The sequence below is a fragment of the Bos indicus x Bos taurus genome, chromosome 3, assembly GCF_003369695.1.
Source record: "Bos indicus x Bos taurus breed Angus x Brahman F1 hybrid chromosome 3, Bos_hybrid_MaternalHap_v2.0, whole genome shotgun sequence".
In the NCBI taxonomy this organism is placed as follows: domain Eukaryota; kingdom Metazoa; phylum Chordata; class Mammalia; order Artiodactyla; family Bovidae; genus Bos; species Bos indicus x Bos taurus.
Window position 1 is genome coordinate 78,403,700 of NC_040078.1, and position 18,301 is coordinate 78,422,000.

At 40.6% G+C, this 18,301-nt stretch overlaps 1 protein-coding gene across 1 annotated transcript in view; it reads left to right on the forward strand.

The window, feature by feature from the left end:
• Positions 1-1,169: 1,169 nt before the first annotated feature.
• The window catches only part of SLC35D1 (solute carrier family 35 member D1), a 47,633-nt gene continuing 30,501 nt past the window's right edge, over positions 1,170-18,301 (forward strand). Inside the window, exons 1-8 of the mRNA XM_027536953.1 lie at positions 1,170-1,523; positions 2,330-2,363; positions 2,461-2,547; positions 3,251-3,318; positions 4,854-4,925; positions 5,487-5,555; positions 7,700-7,802; positions 11,689-11,781. Of these exons, the coding sequence (XP_027392754.1) occupies positions 1,321-1,523; positions 2,330-2,363; positions 2,461-2,547; positions 3,251-3,318; positions 4,854-4,925; positions 5,487-5,555; positions 7,700-7,802; positions 11,689-11,781 (729 nt within the window). The 5' untranslated portion in view covers positions 1,170-1,320. The remainder of the gene's footprint in view (positions 1,524-2,329; positions 2,364-2,460; positions 2,548-3,250; positions 3,319-4,853; positions 4,926-5,486; positions 5,556-7,699; positions 7,803-11,688; positions 11,782-18,301) is intronic.

Genomic DNA, 18,301 nt, shown 5'->3' on the forward strand with positions numbered 1-18,301 from the left:
CACCACAGTTCAATAATGACTTGTTTCTCTTATATACAATGTCTACCATTTACTGAAAACTAGCTTTATATCTGGAGAAGGCAATGGCAACCCACTCCAGTACTCTTGCCTGGAAAATCCCATGGACGGAGGAGCCTGGTAGCCTTCAGTCCATGGGGTCGCGAAGAGTCAGACACGACTGAGCGACTTCCCTTTCACTTTTCACTTTCATGCATTGGAGAAGGAAATGGCAACCCACTCCAGTGTTCTTGCCTGGAGAATCCCAGGGATGGCAGAGCCTGGTGGGCTGCCATCTCTGGGGTCGCACAGAGTCGGACACGACTGAAGTGACTTAGCAGTAGCAGCAGCTTTATATCCAGAGATGAGGCGATGCAGGCTCAGGGAGGTCAACTCACTGACCCAAGAGTACACAGCTAGTGAGGCGGCATTTCTAGGAAACCTAAAATAGGAACTCAGCTCTTAACACCCTGCTCTTGCACCAATCCGCAAGCCAATTGATTATCTTTCTACTTTTTGGATACCGCAATACTTTTCTTTAAACAATCTCCCTTGATCTGCAAATAAGACTGTATTGTATGGTGTTTTCTGGGTTCAGAAACCGTAAGAAATCCGAGGCAAGGCAGAATGCCTCAAATAGCTGTTGAATGTTTACTCTTGGTCCATATCTGATACTTTTTAAGGGCGTGGACCTTCTTTAAGAGAGACCAAAAGAGAATTCAAATAAGTCTAGACACACGCACCTTGTTAACTACTGAGCCGACCACCTGTTACCTATTGGAGGCGGGTCTTTATTTATTTATTTTTTCCTCTTGCCGGAGTTATCTAGAAAATACGGCTTTCAGCCTTTCTGCCGCCAGCCTCCGCATCCCAGGTACGCGGCCGCGGAGAGACCCGGAGCAGGCTCGCGCGCAGGCGCTATTCGGCAGCTTCTTTCCGCGAGTGTGTTGTGCTGCCGGCAGCCCCGGTGTCCTCGAGTGGTTCTCTTAAGGTTCCTCTCCCTCTCCGTCCGGGACTCAGGGTCGCCAGTGCCCCTTCCCAGAGCCCTCTCCAACCCTTGCCCAGGCCGAGCCAGGCGCGGTCCCTACCCTCTGACCCCGCGTTGCACAATGCCCGATCAAAGTCCCCGGGCGTGTGAACCCCAGCGTCCCTGCCCCTGGGCGGAGACAGGCGGCGGCCGCGCGGGGAGCCGAGGCGGCCAGCGCAGCGGGTTCAGAGCACCGGCCCCGGCCCCGCGAGCTCCCCGCGAGCTGCCGCCACAGACCCCCAGGCCGCTCGGGCCCGCTGCCCGCCGCTTCCCTCGCAGGCCCCGCCGCCGCAGCCATGGCGGAAGTTCATAGACGTCAGCATGCCCGGGTTAAAGGAGAAGCCCCCGCGAAATCCTCCACACACAGACATGAGGAGGAGCTGGGGATGGCGTCGGCCGAAACGCTGACCGTATTCCTGAAGCTGCTGGCCGCCGGCTTTTACGGCGTGAGCTCTTTCCTGATCGTGGTGGTCAACAAGAGCGTGCTCACCAACTACAGGTAGGGCCGAGGCGGCGGCGGCCCAGGCCGCGGAGAGGAGAGGAAAGGAGCGGGCGGCGGCAGCGGCTGGGCGCCGGCTCCCTGGACTTTGGCTGCAAAGTTGGAGCTGAACAAAGTTGGGCGGGAGCCGGCGAGGGCGGGCAGGCGGCTGACACGCGCGGCCCGGGCGGAGGAGCCGGCTTGCACGGCGGCCCGGAGTCGGGGTCCCGCTCCGAGCGCGGAGCTCGGGACTGCGGGGCGTGCGTTTGGAAAGCTCCTGCCCTGCCCGCAGTGCAGCGCCCTGGAAACGCCGCTCTTCCGAGCGACGAAGCGAAGTTGCTTCGTGACTCTTCGACTCCTGTGCATGCCTGACTGGGAGCCGGAGAGGGATGCCCGCCCTTCTCCACAGCCTGGGCCAGGGTCCGGGGCTTCGAGGTTCCCCGAATTCGCTGAGAGCCTCTGGGGACCTAGGCATCCTCAAGCCCATTTAAAATTGTGATGCTGCCACTGGGACCCCTAGGCAGAAGCACCTTTTTAGAAAGGTGCGAAACCGTTTAAAAGATGTATGTCTTAACTTCCAAGAAAATCTGTTGCAGAAAACTGACTGAAATTGTAGAAACGGACAAGATGAGACAAGTGGCAGCCCGAAGCTACAAAATCAGCGGTGTTGCCTGACAAGCATCAGTGATTTTCCTCACTGATTGTCATTTGGATAAGGGCGGACGTTGGTGTGTTTTGTATCAAAATGCATTGTAAGGTTGCATTTGTAAGGTTGAGTTCGGGTTTTTCTGACGCTGTGGGTTTTTTTCTCTCTACCATTTTTGTAGATTTCCCTCTTCACTGTGTGTTGGACTTGGCCAGGTTAGTTGGAATCTTCAGCATTACGTGGTTTGTGTCGTTGGAACTTCTGAGTGTGTCTTTATGTGTGGAACAGTGAATCTGTGTTCTCTGCTTACAGATGGTGGCCACAGTGGCAGTACTTTGGGTGGGAAAGGCACTCAGAGTAGTCAAGTTTCCTGACTTTGACAGAAATGTACCTCGAAAGGTAAAAAAAAAAAAAAAAAAAGCAATACTTTATTTTCGAAATGAATTCACTATGTATATTTTCCATCGGTGCCTTACATATTTAAAAATTGCAGCCTTGAAATTGCCCAGTCCAAAGTGGGTATAAAGAAGGTAAAGAATGAATGTAGTAATAAGTGTTTTTAAAAAGTCCAACAGTCTCTTTAAAGTTAAGGAAAAAAAAGAAGCCCTTAGATCTTGTATTCTGTTTTAATTAATAAACACTTGTTGTAATTACAACCATATTGCATTTTCTGCATTCGTCTATCTAATCTAGCTGGTGTATCCTTCAGTCATTATTCTTTGGGTTTATTTTCTTATTCTTTGGTCTGTCTTTGCTTGACTCAACCTGAAGATGTAATACCTTTCCTTTTTCTGCTAATATTAGACCTGTTGGCTCTACAGTATCGTTCTTTAAAGCAAAGATGTTGTCCCATATGATTTGATCATATTCATATTTCTTTTTTTCCCCTCCATTCTTTCCTCTCTCTTTTTGCACAGAGCTCTTTATCCAGGAGTAATGTTGTTTGGGTGCTTCATAGGAGCCAAAATTGTGTGTGAGAACTAATCTTATGTTTTATGTGGAAAGAATTTGATCATATAAACAAAACTGTTTCTGTTTGAAAAGGACCTTGTTTTAGCTGTCTTTATTATTGAGTTTTGTTATCCCTTTTTAAATTTTCTAGACGTTTCCACTACCTCTACTATATTTTGGGAACCAAATCACGGGACTGTTCAGCACAAAGAAACTGAAGTATGGATAACTTTATTTTACTAGTGAGGTTAATATAATGTATTCTTAAAATTGTACTTGAATGTCAAATGTTTAACACATCGGTACTGATTCTTGAAAAAGAAAGGACCAGAAAGCTTCTGTTACTAAATAAATATTACACCAAAGGTTTTAGTTAAATCTCTTTAAGTTTGAAGAGGAAGAGGAGTTTTTTGTTTGTTTGGGGTTTTTTTCCCTTTCACTTTGATGATAGAAGCTTTAAAATGTTATAAACTACTGTGATGAGAGATTTTCATTATTTTTCCAGACATATAATAGTGAAGGATATATGTTAGGCTTCTGAGATTTCAATTCTTTAGTACAATTTTTAAATATTATATTTTAGGCAAATTTCACAAGTAAGATTAGATGTAGTTTTTCATTAACATGAGGTAGTTAAAATAACATCTGATAGAACCCTGATAAAAATATCATTAACATTTTTCCTGTGGTCATATGACTGTAGAGGCAGCGTTTTCACTTTTAGAAAGAAGCAATAGCAGTCTACTCTATGACAGTACTCTCTTATTACCTTGTAACTTCCCAATTCTTATCTTCTCCACTTAAGGAGTATATGTATCAGGAACATGTGATGTTAAAAATACACATATAGGGAAACCATTTAACAGAAACCCAGGGCTTCACCACTGCCACATGAGTTAAACCTCTGGTGTAATGGGTGATTGTAAAACAGAATGGAGAGATCTCTTGAGGGTCAGAGACCAAGGTTTTTTCATTTCCTCAGACCCAAGAAACTTGACAGAATGGCCACGATGGTATTTCTGGGGAGGGTTCCATGGAAGTCATGTTTATCATGGGTGGGCATCCTTTTATCCATACATTTCATTACCCATTTGGAAAGAAATACAGACCTGCTGCAGAGTGTTACTTGTGTATAGAGTTTGCTCTTTTTCCTCCATTGTCATTCATCCATTCATCCATCTATTTCCATCCATCTATTCATGCCCCATCTTTGATTGCCAGCCAAGTATAAGGCACTTTGGAGTGAGATGATAGAGTCAGAAATAATTATATTGCAAGAGGCTGTATGTTCGATTGGTGCAAGCAAAATACTCTGGGAATTTAGAGGAAAAAAGTACTGCCACAAAAGGACAATCAAGGAATGTTTTATAGGCTAAAATGATCACCAGTTTTGTTTGAAGGTTAGGGCTTGGAAGGGAGATCAGTCTAGAAAAGAAAGATCTTTCAAAGACCAACATGAATATGTCTAACATAATAAGCAGGGTAAAATTAAAAAGTGGCTATTACTAGTCTTTGATAATAGATGTATATTTTCTACCATTTTATAATTCAGTTTTTTTTCGCTTCTAGTAGTTTTATAAAAGCAACCCTTTCAGACTTTTAAATACTTTCTATAGAGAAGTAAGGATTTAATTTAGTGACAGGTTAATCAGCATGGAATTTTTATAATGGAAAAGGTTAGCATTATTTTAAAATACTAATTTTGGAGAATCAAATTTTATTCTACCTAAGTTTTTTTGTTTGTTTGTTTTCAGCTTGCCAATGTTTACAGTTCTGAGAAGGTTCTCCATCCTGTTTACAATGTTTGCTGAAGGAGTTTTACTCAAGTGAGCTAAATTTCTAATATATTTAGTCGTTAACAAGGTTTTAGCTCCCTGAAAAGGTCTCTAGCATGTGTAAGATATTCCAATCATTTGTGTTTTACTTTATCTTTTGAGAAGTTTAAGCAGCTTTCTTCCTTTGCTATAGGAATTGATAGTTTATGACTTCCTTATGGAAGCCTGTCTGAACGTGAGATATGCTTTCAAGAATTCCTATACCTACTGAAGCCACTGGGTGAAGCTGAGTCAGAAGGTCAATATAGGTTTTAAATCATGTTCGTGACTATGCTGTTTTTCTACAAATGTGTGTGACTATTTTCTGCTTAAAGAAATCTGATTTGCAAAAATGTAAACTCAATAATAATAACATAAGAATAGGAAATAAGCATACTTATTTATATAAGAAAATAAGTTTTTGCTTCATTAGAAGCAAATTGGATATCTTTTAAATATCCAATTCCTTGGAATCATTTGTTTATAGTTTTTTTTAGAAGAAAACATTTTTGTTGTAAAATGAGTCTTTGTAAATAACTAAAGCCACATGTATATTTTTTAATTATTTTATAGGAAGACTTTTTCTTGGGGTATTAAGATGACTGTATTTGCAATGATTATTGGAGCCTTTGTAGCTGCAAGGTAAGATGTGGGCCCATATAAAACCTATGAGAGGGCATTAGAATTTGTCAATAATTACTGATAATAAATGGTTAATTACCAATGAAGAGAATTTTTTATAGACTAAATAAGAACCATGTCTTTAAAAAGTATTCAGAGACTTCAAAAAGTTAAATCTTTTTGGTTGTATGAAGATTAAGGCTAGCAAAATCAGATTCTTGGGATTCTTAAAAGTTAAATTCATGTAATTTAGAGTTTATTATGCTGTCTTCTATTTATTGAGCACATACCATATGCCATTCAATATGTTGGTATTTTACACATACTATTTATGTGTTTTTCACAACTACACTGTATGGTATGGGTATTATTTTCCTATTTATGTTAAGGAAATGAAAATCTAAGTTCCATAGCTTGCTCGAGGTCATATAGCTATTAGATGACAGACCTGGAGTTTGAGTCTATGCCTGACTGCAAAGCCTGTGTGCTTTTGTAAACCGTGTGGCATTCTTTTCCTTTGCATGCTGCTAAAGAAAATAGTGTCGCAGAGAAGACAAGTGATCATGGATTATTTGCCTTATGGGATAATAAATAATAGAATTGCTTTATTTGGCTTCACCTAAGGCGTCACAATACCAAAACTTGGATATTCTATTAAATTATTAAAGCTTTTTTCCATTGTTCTTAACTTTTAATTTTAAAATGAAGAAAATGTATATCCAGAGACTCAGAAAATTAGTGCTCGCTTTGGCAGCACATATACAAAGACTCAGAAAATGGAAATGATGAGTAGAAGTCTTTTTACTCAACCCAGATCATGCATGTATGGGCTTGCTGATGCTGTAGATTCTACCTGACATATATTTTCCATCCGGGAGTTCCAGTGTGCTTCTTGAATTGGCTCATTGACCTTTATCATATCCCTGTAATACAGGTGTGTTTGTGGGTGAATATGTCAATTCTGTTCCACCCTAACTCTCCAAGTAAAATTTCATTCTAAAAAAAAAAAAAAAAAATAGAGTAATTAGTTACTAGAATTTTGTTATATAGCTGACTGCTTTTCCCTCTAGGTAATCTTGCCTTCTTGGAGAGAAATTCGGTGTGAATTGCCTACCATTCTTTTTAAAGGTGCCCTGCTCATCTTGGATCCCACTGAAGCTGGTGGGATCCAAAATCGAACCAAACACAGAAGTTTCTCCAAGCTAACTCTAGCCTGCAAAAAGTTTCTGAGGCAGACTGCTATCTGGGCCAGGCTTATCTAATTAGAAACTTTTACTTGGGAAAGAAATTTGGAGGAAGAGTTACAGGGTTGTCAGGCTGCTTGGAAGAGGGAGGGGTCATCAGGTAGTTCTGCCTGACATTGCAGTGGCATAGAGCTCCTCAGAAGTCTGTCCCATGGAGTAGCTGAACTCCAAAGAGATAGCACCTTTGCAGAATCACAGAATGTGAGGCCCCTGTTTTAGTTAGGGTGCTAAAGTATGCAGATGGCACACTCTTCTTAGATTTTCATTTCTTCTCTTCAGTTTACTAAGTTCTGCCTGGTTCTCTGCAAAATACTAAGAAGCTTCAGTTTCCCTAGTCTCACTAGTTGTATGTAATATGCTCACTGGGCAATTATCTTTAGTATTTGCATCTACACTGTATGCTTAGACACTAGTGTGACGTGATCTCAGAACTAACTGCAATCCACAGTTCAGAAATTCCACCGAGTGGCCCAGCCATCTGTGCAAGATAAACCTATCTTTTGTGTGAACCTTTGAAAAATGCCCTGTTAACAACTTCATTCTCCTTTTGGTTTCCTTATCTGTGAAACTGAGCTGTGATGCCTTCTGCTTGCTTCAGATGTACTGTAATGGTGAATTTGGTTGGTTCTGTCTTGCCTGACTTTGAATTCAGAATAGTGTGCTATTAACTGACAAGGTTGATTATTGCTAATGACTGTGTTTAAACATTAGTGCTTCTCATTTCTGCAGACTCCCTTACTGATTATGAAATTGCAAACTGTAACCTGGAACCAGGAAATACTAGTAGCTGATAAAATGTGTAATATTCACTTACGTAGATAAACATATGTTCTTGGAAATATTGTAGTTCAAACCTATTTAAAATTTAATGCATGTTCTTTAAATGTTAGTTGTTATTAAAGTGTTGTTTATATTTTGCAGCTCTGACTTGGCATTTGATCTGGAAGGATATGTTTTTATTCTGATCAATGATGTCCTGACAGCAGCAAATGGTGCCTACGTAAAACAAAAATTAGATTCAAAAGTAGGTAGCAATCTAATGCTTCTTTAAGAGATGTTTACTGATACTGGGAATGGTCATGTCAGTCCTTCAGGGAAAAAGTGGAGAATAAAGGAAGATACTTAGGAAAGATGAGAAAGACTAGGGAATCTCTGAGGGTAAAAATGCCTGGACCTTGGTGCTCATGTAAGAAACTTTATTTTCTAATTAGCAATTAGATTTTACTGTTGGCTTTTTTGGAAGGGACTGGGTGAATATTGACTTTGAGTGGGATAGTGATATAAGAAATGTTCATTAGAGAAAAGTGTCATGAATGTTCATGGCTATCTCCTAGAGGACTTGGTGAGGGACCTGGACAAGAAAGAAGTATCTGGAAGCCCTTGAGCGGATTTCAGAAGTGATTTAGAAGCAGCTGCAGAACAAGAATGGACTTTGCATATTTGTCCTACAGACAGTTGTCCCTCAGTGTCTTTGGGGGACCGGTTCCAGGAACCCCTGAGATTACAAAAATCCTTGGATGCTCAAGTACCTTATATAAAATGGAATAGTATTTACGTGTTGGAGAAGGCAATGGCACCCCACTCCAGTACTCTTGCCTGGAAAATCCCATGGACAGAGGAGCCTGGTAGGCTGCAGTCCATGGGGTTGCTGAGAGTCGGACACGACTGAGCGACTTCACTTTCACTTTTCACTTTCACGCATTGGAGAAGGAAATGGCAGCCCACTCCAGTGTTCTTGCCTGGAGAATCCCAGGGACGGGGGAGCCTGGTGGGTTTCCGTCTATGGGGTCACACAGAGTCGGACACGACTGTAGTGACTTAGCAGTAGCAGTAGCATTTACGTGTAACCTATGCGCATCCTCCCATATACTTTAAATCATTTCTTAATTAACCTAGAAGATCTAGGGACAGTACAGATCTATTTCCAACACCTTTTCTGTGAATATACCTTTTATGCCTTTTTTCCATTTATTTGCTTTGATGGCTATGTGATGATTGCATTTTAATGGGGGCTACTATTAAAAATTTTTATCTTTGTACTATAGCTAGAGAAAAGGGAGCAGTTTGAGATTTAGTTTTGCTCTGTGTTTTTGCCTCTTTGGAAATAGGTAGGAATAATAACATTTTATTAGTTCACCAGCCTTAGCTGTCTAAAACAGTACTGTCCAGTACTATTCTGTAATGATGGAAATCTGTTATTTCTTCCTATCCGTTAATGGTAGCACCTAGCTACACATAGCTGTTGAGCACTTGATAGGTGATGGCCTAATTGAGGAACTGCAGTCGTAGTTTAATGTAATTATAATTACATTGAAATCGCTGCATTTGGCCAGTGACTACTGTGTTAGCACAATCTAGAGTACATCCTCAGTTCAGTTCAGTTGCTCAGTCGTGTCCTCACTCTTTGCAACCCCATAGACCGCAGCACACCAGGCCTCCCTGTCCATCGCCAACTCCCAGAATTTACTCAGACTCATGTCCATTGAGTCGGTGATGCCATCCAACCATCTCATCCTCTGTTGTCCCCTTCTCCTCCCGCCTTCAATCTTTCCCAGTATCAGGGTCTTTTCAAATGAGTCAGTTCTTTGCATCCAGTGGCCAAAGTATTGGAGTTTCAGCTTCAGCATCAGTCCTTCCAATGAATATTCAGGACTGATTTCCTTTAGGATGGACTGATTGGATCTCCTTGCAGTCCAAGGGACTCTGAAGAGTCTTCTCCAACACCACAGTTCAAAAGCATCAATCCTTCGGTGCTTCAATCCTTCTGTCCAACTCTCATACATGACTACTGGACTACATCCTAGAATGTAGAAGAAAGCGAAGATGGTTTCTGTATTCTGTATTTATTTCCAGGGGTGTCCTTTAGTTCCTCATTCAGAAATGAGTTATGACTTACTTATATTAGAACTTCTAAGCATATTAATCTGCTTTTCATAGTTCATGGATTAGGAGCAACAATCCTATCTCAAGGAATAGGCTTACCAGCAGTATAAAAGTTTGGCTGATAACAGGAGAAACAGGAAAACTGTGACAGTCAAGTGGACTACTCAAACATGGCGACATCATGTAAAAACACAGTATAATCATGTTTATGATGATGGCCTACATTAAATTTTAGTCAATGTCCTCTGTTTAAGAGGACAGGAGAAAAGATATTCAAAACAGCAAGTAAAAAGAAAAAAACAACAGTTTGGCCTTTGTCAGTTGTCTGGATGGGGTGTGCGTGGGCATCCTCTACTTCCTGGATAACACATCTCTTGCTGAGGGGGACCTGATGTTACGGGTTGCTTTGTCCCACTATGGCTTTTTTCTTGCTGTCTTGCTGTCTGAGATGCTTTTTAGTAAATCTGGAGTTTTATTACCTATAATTTCAGAACTACTTGTAATCATGGTCCTTTGAGCATGAATCCCATGGCCTAAGGACTTAGTGCTGTATTTCAGACCTGAATGCAGCTATTGAATTTAAAACATTTTCAACTTTAAAGAACTCATACAAATAACATGTATTTATAATAGAAGTGGTAGCAAACATAGATAAACAAGAGGAAGAAAATATAAATCTCTTAATTCCACCATTGAGTAAGAAGCACTGTGTCAGTAGATACCCTTTTGTAGGAACGTGTGTGTGTTTATATATGCATGTACACACTTAACTATGAGAAAAACTTAAAAGAGTGATGATACATAATGTTTTCTAATTTGTATTTTTCATTTGGTACTGTTTGATGAGTACCTTCCTCACCAGTCAGTGTTACTAAACATTTTTAGTGGCTGCATAATATTTCATTGTACGGGTATATCATAGTTTAATCAACTAGTTTTCTATTGTTGCATCTTTGTTTCCAGTTTTTCAAAGCTGCTTTTGATAAAGCACAGGGAACTCTGCTCAATATTCTGTAATAACCTAAGTGGGAAAAGAATTTGAAAAAGAATAGATATAACATGTATGTGTATAACTGAATGACTTTGCTGTACACTTGAAACTAACACAACATTGTTAATCAACTATATGCCAATATAAAATAAAATTTTTTTAAAAATCACTGGAGAAAAAAAATCTGCTTTTGAGAAGGTAGTTTGACTTTTCATATCAGTTGGTATCTTTCAATCACAGAAGTTAGGCAGATATTATGGCCCTATCCTCACTACTCCTTTATCCCCTAAAGTCTAGGACTGCTTTTTCAGGTGACAGCTTCCTGCTGAATGTCCCAGAACTGTGTGAATCACAGGTAGACCCAGAGTTCTTATAGGTTCCCTGTGTTTGAAGATGTGTGCAGTCCTTTTTTGCTCCCAAGTAGCTGAGGGCACAACTAGGCATACCATGTTTTGGGAATTGTAGGGTAATGGTCATCTTTTTCTTTGCTTTTTTTTTTTTGGAGTAATCTTAGTCTTCATTATACTTCCCATGTACATTTTCAGAAATAACTTCAGAGATACTGGGAAGTTATATCTGTCTGTGTTGTTCTAGGTGTGAGTCTGTGTGTGGATCTGGCCTTCCTTCTCTCTGAAATCTCACTGCTATGTTTCTGGAACAGCCTAGGACTTACCTGGGGACTTTTGATTAAGTTTTGGAAAGGGAAGGGCTCCAAGGACATGTCTCTGTAGAGATGTATGTTTTTTGTTCAAAATAACTTTTCTCCTTGCTGTTTTGAGACAGCCACTTGATATCATTTTTATTTCTCTGATTTTAAGTACTCAAGGAACTTATGTCAAATAAACTAAAAATCTTGTAAGTTTGCCTTTTTTTTTTTTTTGAAAGCTTAGGTTATTTCTTAGTGTTTGCAAAACTTCTGACTTAATGTGCTATGTATATTGTGGTGTGTGTGTATAAAGGGGGTGGTGCTCTGTTGAGGGTTGTCTCCATCTATCAGCTGGAACCAAATGAACCACCTAATTTTTTACTCTCCTAGGAGCTGGGAAAATATGGTCTGCTCTATTACAATGCACTGTTCATGATTCTGCCCACCCTGGCCATTGCATATTTTACGGGAGATGCCCAAAAGGTAAGACTTTCTAATTATGGCTTCAATCATGCCTTATGTTTTGGAATTTTATTTTTATTTGTATGACCAAAAGGTAGACAGTTTGGTTGTTAAAAAGTAATGTTCTTACTAAGTGACCAAAAACCAAGAATTTACTTTTTAGCTTGCTAATGTCATGCTAACCTTTTTGGATAGTACTAAAATAGCTTAAAATAGCTCTGGCTGTCAACATAAAAATAGTGCATGCCGTCTATCGTCCTTCTCTTACGTGCCAGAAGGTTAGAGGAGGGGAACTTTTACATTTCTGCTGAACTACAGAGTAGGAGTAGTAGCAGACTATCCTTGGAAAACAAAAAATCCAGAAGTAGTAGAATTCATCAAACCTAAACAAAATGCTTGGCATCTCCAGAAGCTCTCAGTTTTGGTGACAGTTGTTATGCTGGCTTAAATCCCAGACTGTTTTTTCCCCTCAGGAGATATTTAGCCTAGTGGTGACTTAACCACATAAATAGCAACTAATATGGTAGTTAACTCATTTTCTGCAAATGTCTAGCTAAATCCAGAATAACATAACAAACTAAATCCAGACAAGAATTTTTCTCTGAAACAAATGCATATTCATAGGATACAAATTGGTAACATTTTGTTAGAATTCACAAAATTTTGAGAACTTAATGGAAATCTAGAATTCTGCCAAGGATTTCTGTACCAAAGTTCCTTGTAATGATTCCCCTGGCTAGTAGTTTCTTCGGAATAAATGTGTTGATTATTTATTCTAATGACAGTGACAAATTCCACAAAGCAGTCAGAACCAAAGTAAAGCAAAGGTTTTTGGAAATAGTTAGGCTGTTAAAAAAAAATCAGCGGTAGGAGAAGAGTGACTGCTTATGAAGCTTTTTTTTTTTTTTTTTAAATCAAGAGCTCATTCTTGGAAAACTGGAATAGAACATATGTAAATGTTTTAATGAATAGAGTGTTGAATAAGTTTTTTTGTGGCTCTGAAAAAAGTGGGAAGAGAAACTAACATTTATTGAATTCCTGTTATGTGCTACTCACTTTATGTGTATATAATAATGTAATATGGTCCCCAAGGATTCCCTGATCACTCAGTTGGTAAAAAATCCACCTGCAATGCAGGAGACCCCAGTTCGATTCCGAGGTTGGGAAGATCCCCTGGAGAAGGGATAGGCTACCCACTCCAGTATTCTTGGGCTTCCCTTGTGGCTCAGCTGGTAAAGAATCTGCCTGTAATGCGGGAGACCTGGATTTGATCCCTGGTTTGGGAAGATCCCCTGGAGAAGGGAAAGGTTAACCTACTCCAGTATTCTGGCCGGGAGAATTCTAGGCACTATATAGTCCATGGGGTCACAAAGAGTTGGACAAGATTGAGTGACTTTCACTTTATGGACCCCATAACAGCTATAGGAAGTTTGAATTAACCCTACATATATTTTTTTAAATTAAAATTTATTTTTATTTTATTTATTTGGCTGCATTGGGTCTTAGTAGCGGCACGTGGGCTATTCAGTGTTAGTTATGCAGGATCTTTAGTTGCTGCATGTGGGATCTAATTCCCTGACCAGAAATCAAGCCCAGGTCCCTTGCATTGGGAGCTCAGAGTCTTAGCCACTGGACCACTGGGGAAGTCCCTGAATGGACCCTATTTTATTAATGTGGAAATAGAGGTTCAGAGAGACCGAATATCTTGCCCAGCATCATACTGTCAGCGGGGTAGTAGAGTCAGGACTTAAACCCAGGCCTGATTGCAGGAACCATGGTCTCTTCAGTGCTCTGCCTACCTCTAGCTAACCCGAGCAGAAGCACCCTCCACCCTTTAGCTTTGGGGCAAGAATGTAATGTAAAATAACTTGATACCTCATGGCAGCACAGGTGTTCCAAATCTTCAGGCCAATTTGTACATGAGAAAGTTGGAATAATTAATGTGGTTAGGTGTTTTACAGACTTGGCAAAAAATGTAATTTTCATTAATTTGAAACTTTGACTAGTAGCTTGTAGCTACTTGAAAAAATTGACTGAAGGAGATATTTCTTCATTCCAGAGTGATGATCATTTAACTAGAAGTTACCTGCCAGGTTGTAGCAAAATCTGTGCATGTTTTGAAGTTCACTAGCCTACTTTCAATTTTAAATGCTTCAATATAAGTGTTTACTTATAGTGGAAAAAATGACTTTGCCACCTATATTGTGATGAGATTTAGCTTTTACTCTTCTTTTTTAAAGCTTCCCTGGTGGCTCAGATGGTAAAGCGTCTGCCTACAATTCAGGAGACCCGGGTTCAATCCCTGGGTCAGGAAGATCCTCTGGAGAAGGAAATGGCAACCCACTCCAGTATTCTTGCTTGGAAAATCCCTTGGACTGAGGAGCCTGGTAGGCTACAGTCCATGGAGTCGCGAAGAGTTGAACAGGATTTTTTTAAGGCAGAGGAGTGGAAAATTTGAGTAATCTTTTTGTTTTTCTTAATAAAAATGACAAGCAAAGGTCACGAAAGGTTTTTTGAAAGAATAGTGTTTTTAAAGAATGACAGAATGTATCTAAATGCTTTCAAGTTGGGATGAAAAACTAATTAAGAGACTGAACTCAGTTGCTTTGTGATCAACCCTATCAGTGTTTTTGGGTTTCACGTGTTTGTTTATCCTCATTCTGATTATCAATTAATATGATTCTTATAAAATATTTCAGTTCAGTTCAGTTTAGTTGCTCAGTCATGTCCAGCTCTTTGCGACCCTATGAATTGCAGCACGCCAGGCCTCCCTGTCCATCACCAACTCCTGGAGTTTACTCAAACTCATGTCCATCGAGTCAGTGATGCCATCCAGCCCTCTCATCCTCTGGTGTCCCCTTCTCCTCCTGTCCCCAATCCCTCCCAGCATCAGAGTCTTTTCCAATGAGTCAACTCTTTGCATGAGGTGGCCAAAGTATTGGAGTTTCAGCTTTAGCATCAGTCCTTCCAGGGAACACCCAGGACTGGTCTCCTTTAGCACTGGTTGGATCTCCTTGCAGTCCAAGGGACTCTCAAGAGTCTTCTCCAACACCACAGTTCAAAAGCATCAATTCTTCGGCGCTCAGCTTTCTTCACAGTCCAACTCTCACATCCATACATGACCACTGGAAAAACCATAGCCTTGACTAGACGGACCTTTATTGGCAAAGTAATGTCTCTGCTTTTGAATATGCTGTCTAGGTTGGTCATAACTTTCCTTCCAAGGAGTAAGCGTCTTTTAATTTCATGGCTGCAGTCACCATCTGCAGTGATTTTGGAGCCCCCCAAAATAAAATCTGACACTGTTTCCACTGTTTCCCCATCTATTTGCCATGAAGTGATGGGACCAGATGCCATGATCTTCGTTTTCTGAATGTTGAGCTTTAAGCCAACTTTTTCACTCTCCTCTTTCACTTTCATCTAGAGGCTCTTCAGTTCTTCACTTTCTGCCATAAGGGTGGTGTCATCTGCATATCTGAGGTTATTGATATTTCTCCCAGCAATCTTTATTGGAGTATATAGATGGATCTACTGGCTGGCAGGCTTAAAATCTCATGTTCTTTTTCTTAACATTCTCTCCCTCTAACGTTCTTGGGTAGTTATTAAGTGCTGTTATGTGTCTCTGGGCTCAGGTGATATGAAAGAAAGATGAACTAGGTGGTATTCTTGCCTCTGGGGATCGTTTAGTTGTCTTGGGGAGCAGACCTGTCAGCAGCAGAGTCATCAGTGTTATAGGTTCTGTGGGAGAACTGTTGGGGGCATTGTGGGTTGGAAAATGTAAGTGGATCAATTCTACCTCCTTGCTGGAGAGGGAATGCCTGTCTTATGGAACTTTGCCTACAAACAGAACGAAAATACAAATGATATGAATAATCAGTACTGTTTGGTAGGTTTTGAATTAAATTCGGCACTTAGGAACTCCAAGAATTCTGAGTTTGATTCTGTTTCTAAGTTCCTTTGTTTCTAAATTTTTGTATGCTTATTACTACAATTTCAAATTTAGTTGGGATTCAGTCAGTTCAGTATTTCTGAGCATATTTCTTGTGCTGAGAAAGGCCTGTGCTAAGTTCTCTTGGGAATATGTGAGAAATACAACACAGTCTTTGCCACTCAAGGAAGACATTTGACATGCTCCAGAGGTGGTGTAAGATCCAGCACCAAAGTGTGTGCCAATCAGTCAGTACTATAAGTGTTGTAGGAGGAAGCAGGTGTGGGTGAAATATCAAGCTTGGCTTATTAGAGAAGGTAGGGTTTGGTTTTCTGATCCACCAGCTGCAACAAGTAACACTAACCTGTTCTTTGAGTGTCATCATTAGAGGTATGACTTACAGAAGTGGTTGAATGGTTTGCTTTTATTGACCAGCACAGAAGCACTGGGGGCGGCGGGGGGCGGCCAAAGATGCCTAACACGTCCTAGAGGCTCATGGTATCCTGCCACAGGTTGCAGTTGATTCCTTCCCCTGAAAGGTTCAGTTTCGTAGTCAGTGGACTGCTTGTCTGAAGTTCTGGCAAAAGGGTTCGCGTTACAGAATAGAATAAGTGGCAGGATTTCAAGTAAGTGTTTTTTCTTAAGTCCAGTTCATGTTCTGTGTGTGTCTTTTAGGTTGGGTTTCCCCTTCAAAATATGTGTATGTTAAGTGGGCAAACATTCATGTATGTGCATGTATTTTTTTTTTAAAGAATAGACACTTTTGATGTCTAGCTTTAAATAGAACTGCTCCATATTAACAGTTTCAGTCTACTTCTGGTGTTCAAGTAATACTTCACCTGTAGGATATGGTGCTTTGTACCTGATAAGATGCTTCCATGTTAATCATTTTCCCTAATCTTCATTGTGTACCTGTGTGGTAGGTTGTTCATCTGGTTTATAGAGGTTAAAGACATGCTTGAGGTTACCTGATGACAGAGTTTAGTACTAAAACCACTCTGCCTTTTTTTGTTTGTTTGACCATACCATGAAACTTGAGGGATTTTAGCTTCCTGACCAGGGATCAAACCTGGGTCCCCTGAAGTGGAAGCACAGAGTCCTAACAGCTGGACCACCAGGGAATTCCCTAAAACCAGTCTTTCTGACTCCAAGGAGATCTCTTGCTATTTGCCTGACCACATCTCTCTCCCAAAGCCATTTGCTGACTCCCTGACTGACTTTTTCCCCTGTTCGGGACTATGCATACAGAACAAGCTGTTAAATGGAAGAAATATCTCAGATTAGTATTAGAAGTGGAGTCTCTGCAGCTTGGCTTTGTTGTTAATTGTTTACAAATAATTATTTCATTCAGCAAATATCTGTTGAGTGCTGCTTATATGTCAGGTGCTGTTCTAAGTTAAAAACACATGCCTTTGCTTCAAAGGAGCTTGCATTCCAATGGTATAAGATAGACTAAACATAAATTATATAGTAAGAGCTATAAAGAGAGATAAAAGAAGGAAGAGAGTGATTAGGGAAGTACTATTTTGGATAAGATGATTAGGGAAAGTATTTTTATAAGCTTCGTTTGAGCAGACACTGAATGTATGGACTCAGAGACCAGTTGGTGTGGCTCTTTAGAAGGGGTAGTCTAGGCCAAGTATTCTAAGGGCTGAGGTAGGAGCTTGTTCACAGGGGATGTTCTCTGAAGAGGTAAATATCAGGAGAAGTCAGAGTGGGCCTTGAAAGATGTAGAGGCAGAGAAACAAAAGGTACATTCCAGGTGGAATTGACAACCTGAGCACAGGCACAGCCCCAAGGACCAGAATCTTCAGTGTGGTTAGAAGGTGTAAGTCAAGGACTTGGAGCCTTTAGCAGAGAGCCTTTGGAGAGCATGTGGTTCCAGCCCCTTATCTCACAGATGAGGGAACTGGGGCCCAAAGAGGGCTCTGGACTAGATCCCAGATTTCCTGACTCTACAGCTAGTGTCTCCCTCTTCCTGCCACACCATACCCCACTTCCTTCTAAGTTGGAACCAGTGCTAGGCACAGGAATTTGAAATTTACTATGTCGATAACGACACATCCCTAAAAGTTTGTGACATAAGTGGTACAGCTGAGAGAAGTTGGGGCCAGAATGCAAAAGACTAGCAACTTCCAGGTCTGTTTATGAGCACTATCTGGCTCTGGGCAAGTCCTGTCTGCTCTCTTGGCCTGCTCTGTCACGTGGTAACTGAGTAGGTTGGATCTACTAAGTTGATGGGTTCTGTAGGTAGGGCCTTTTCAGGGCTGAGACAGCATGTCTGAGGAGTAGAAGGCACGTCAGTGTGGAGACTGAGCTGCTGTTCCTGACAACTGGTATGAGCCCAGTTGCTCCCTGACTCCTAATAAGCTATGCTAATAAACTGCTCTCATCTATTGGACTTATGGCTTTCCTGGCCTAGAGCTATTTTATTTGGAAGATCTCTATTGAATGAAAAGATTGCCAAGATAAATTATTAAATGAAGAAGCGCAGTGTAAAATAGTGTATCTGGTATACTAGCTTTAGAATAAAATACAAAGGAAAAAATAAAAATATATGTACACATTCATTTAATTTACTTACTGTTTAAGTAAAGACACTATGGAAGAATA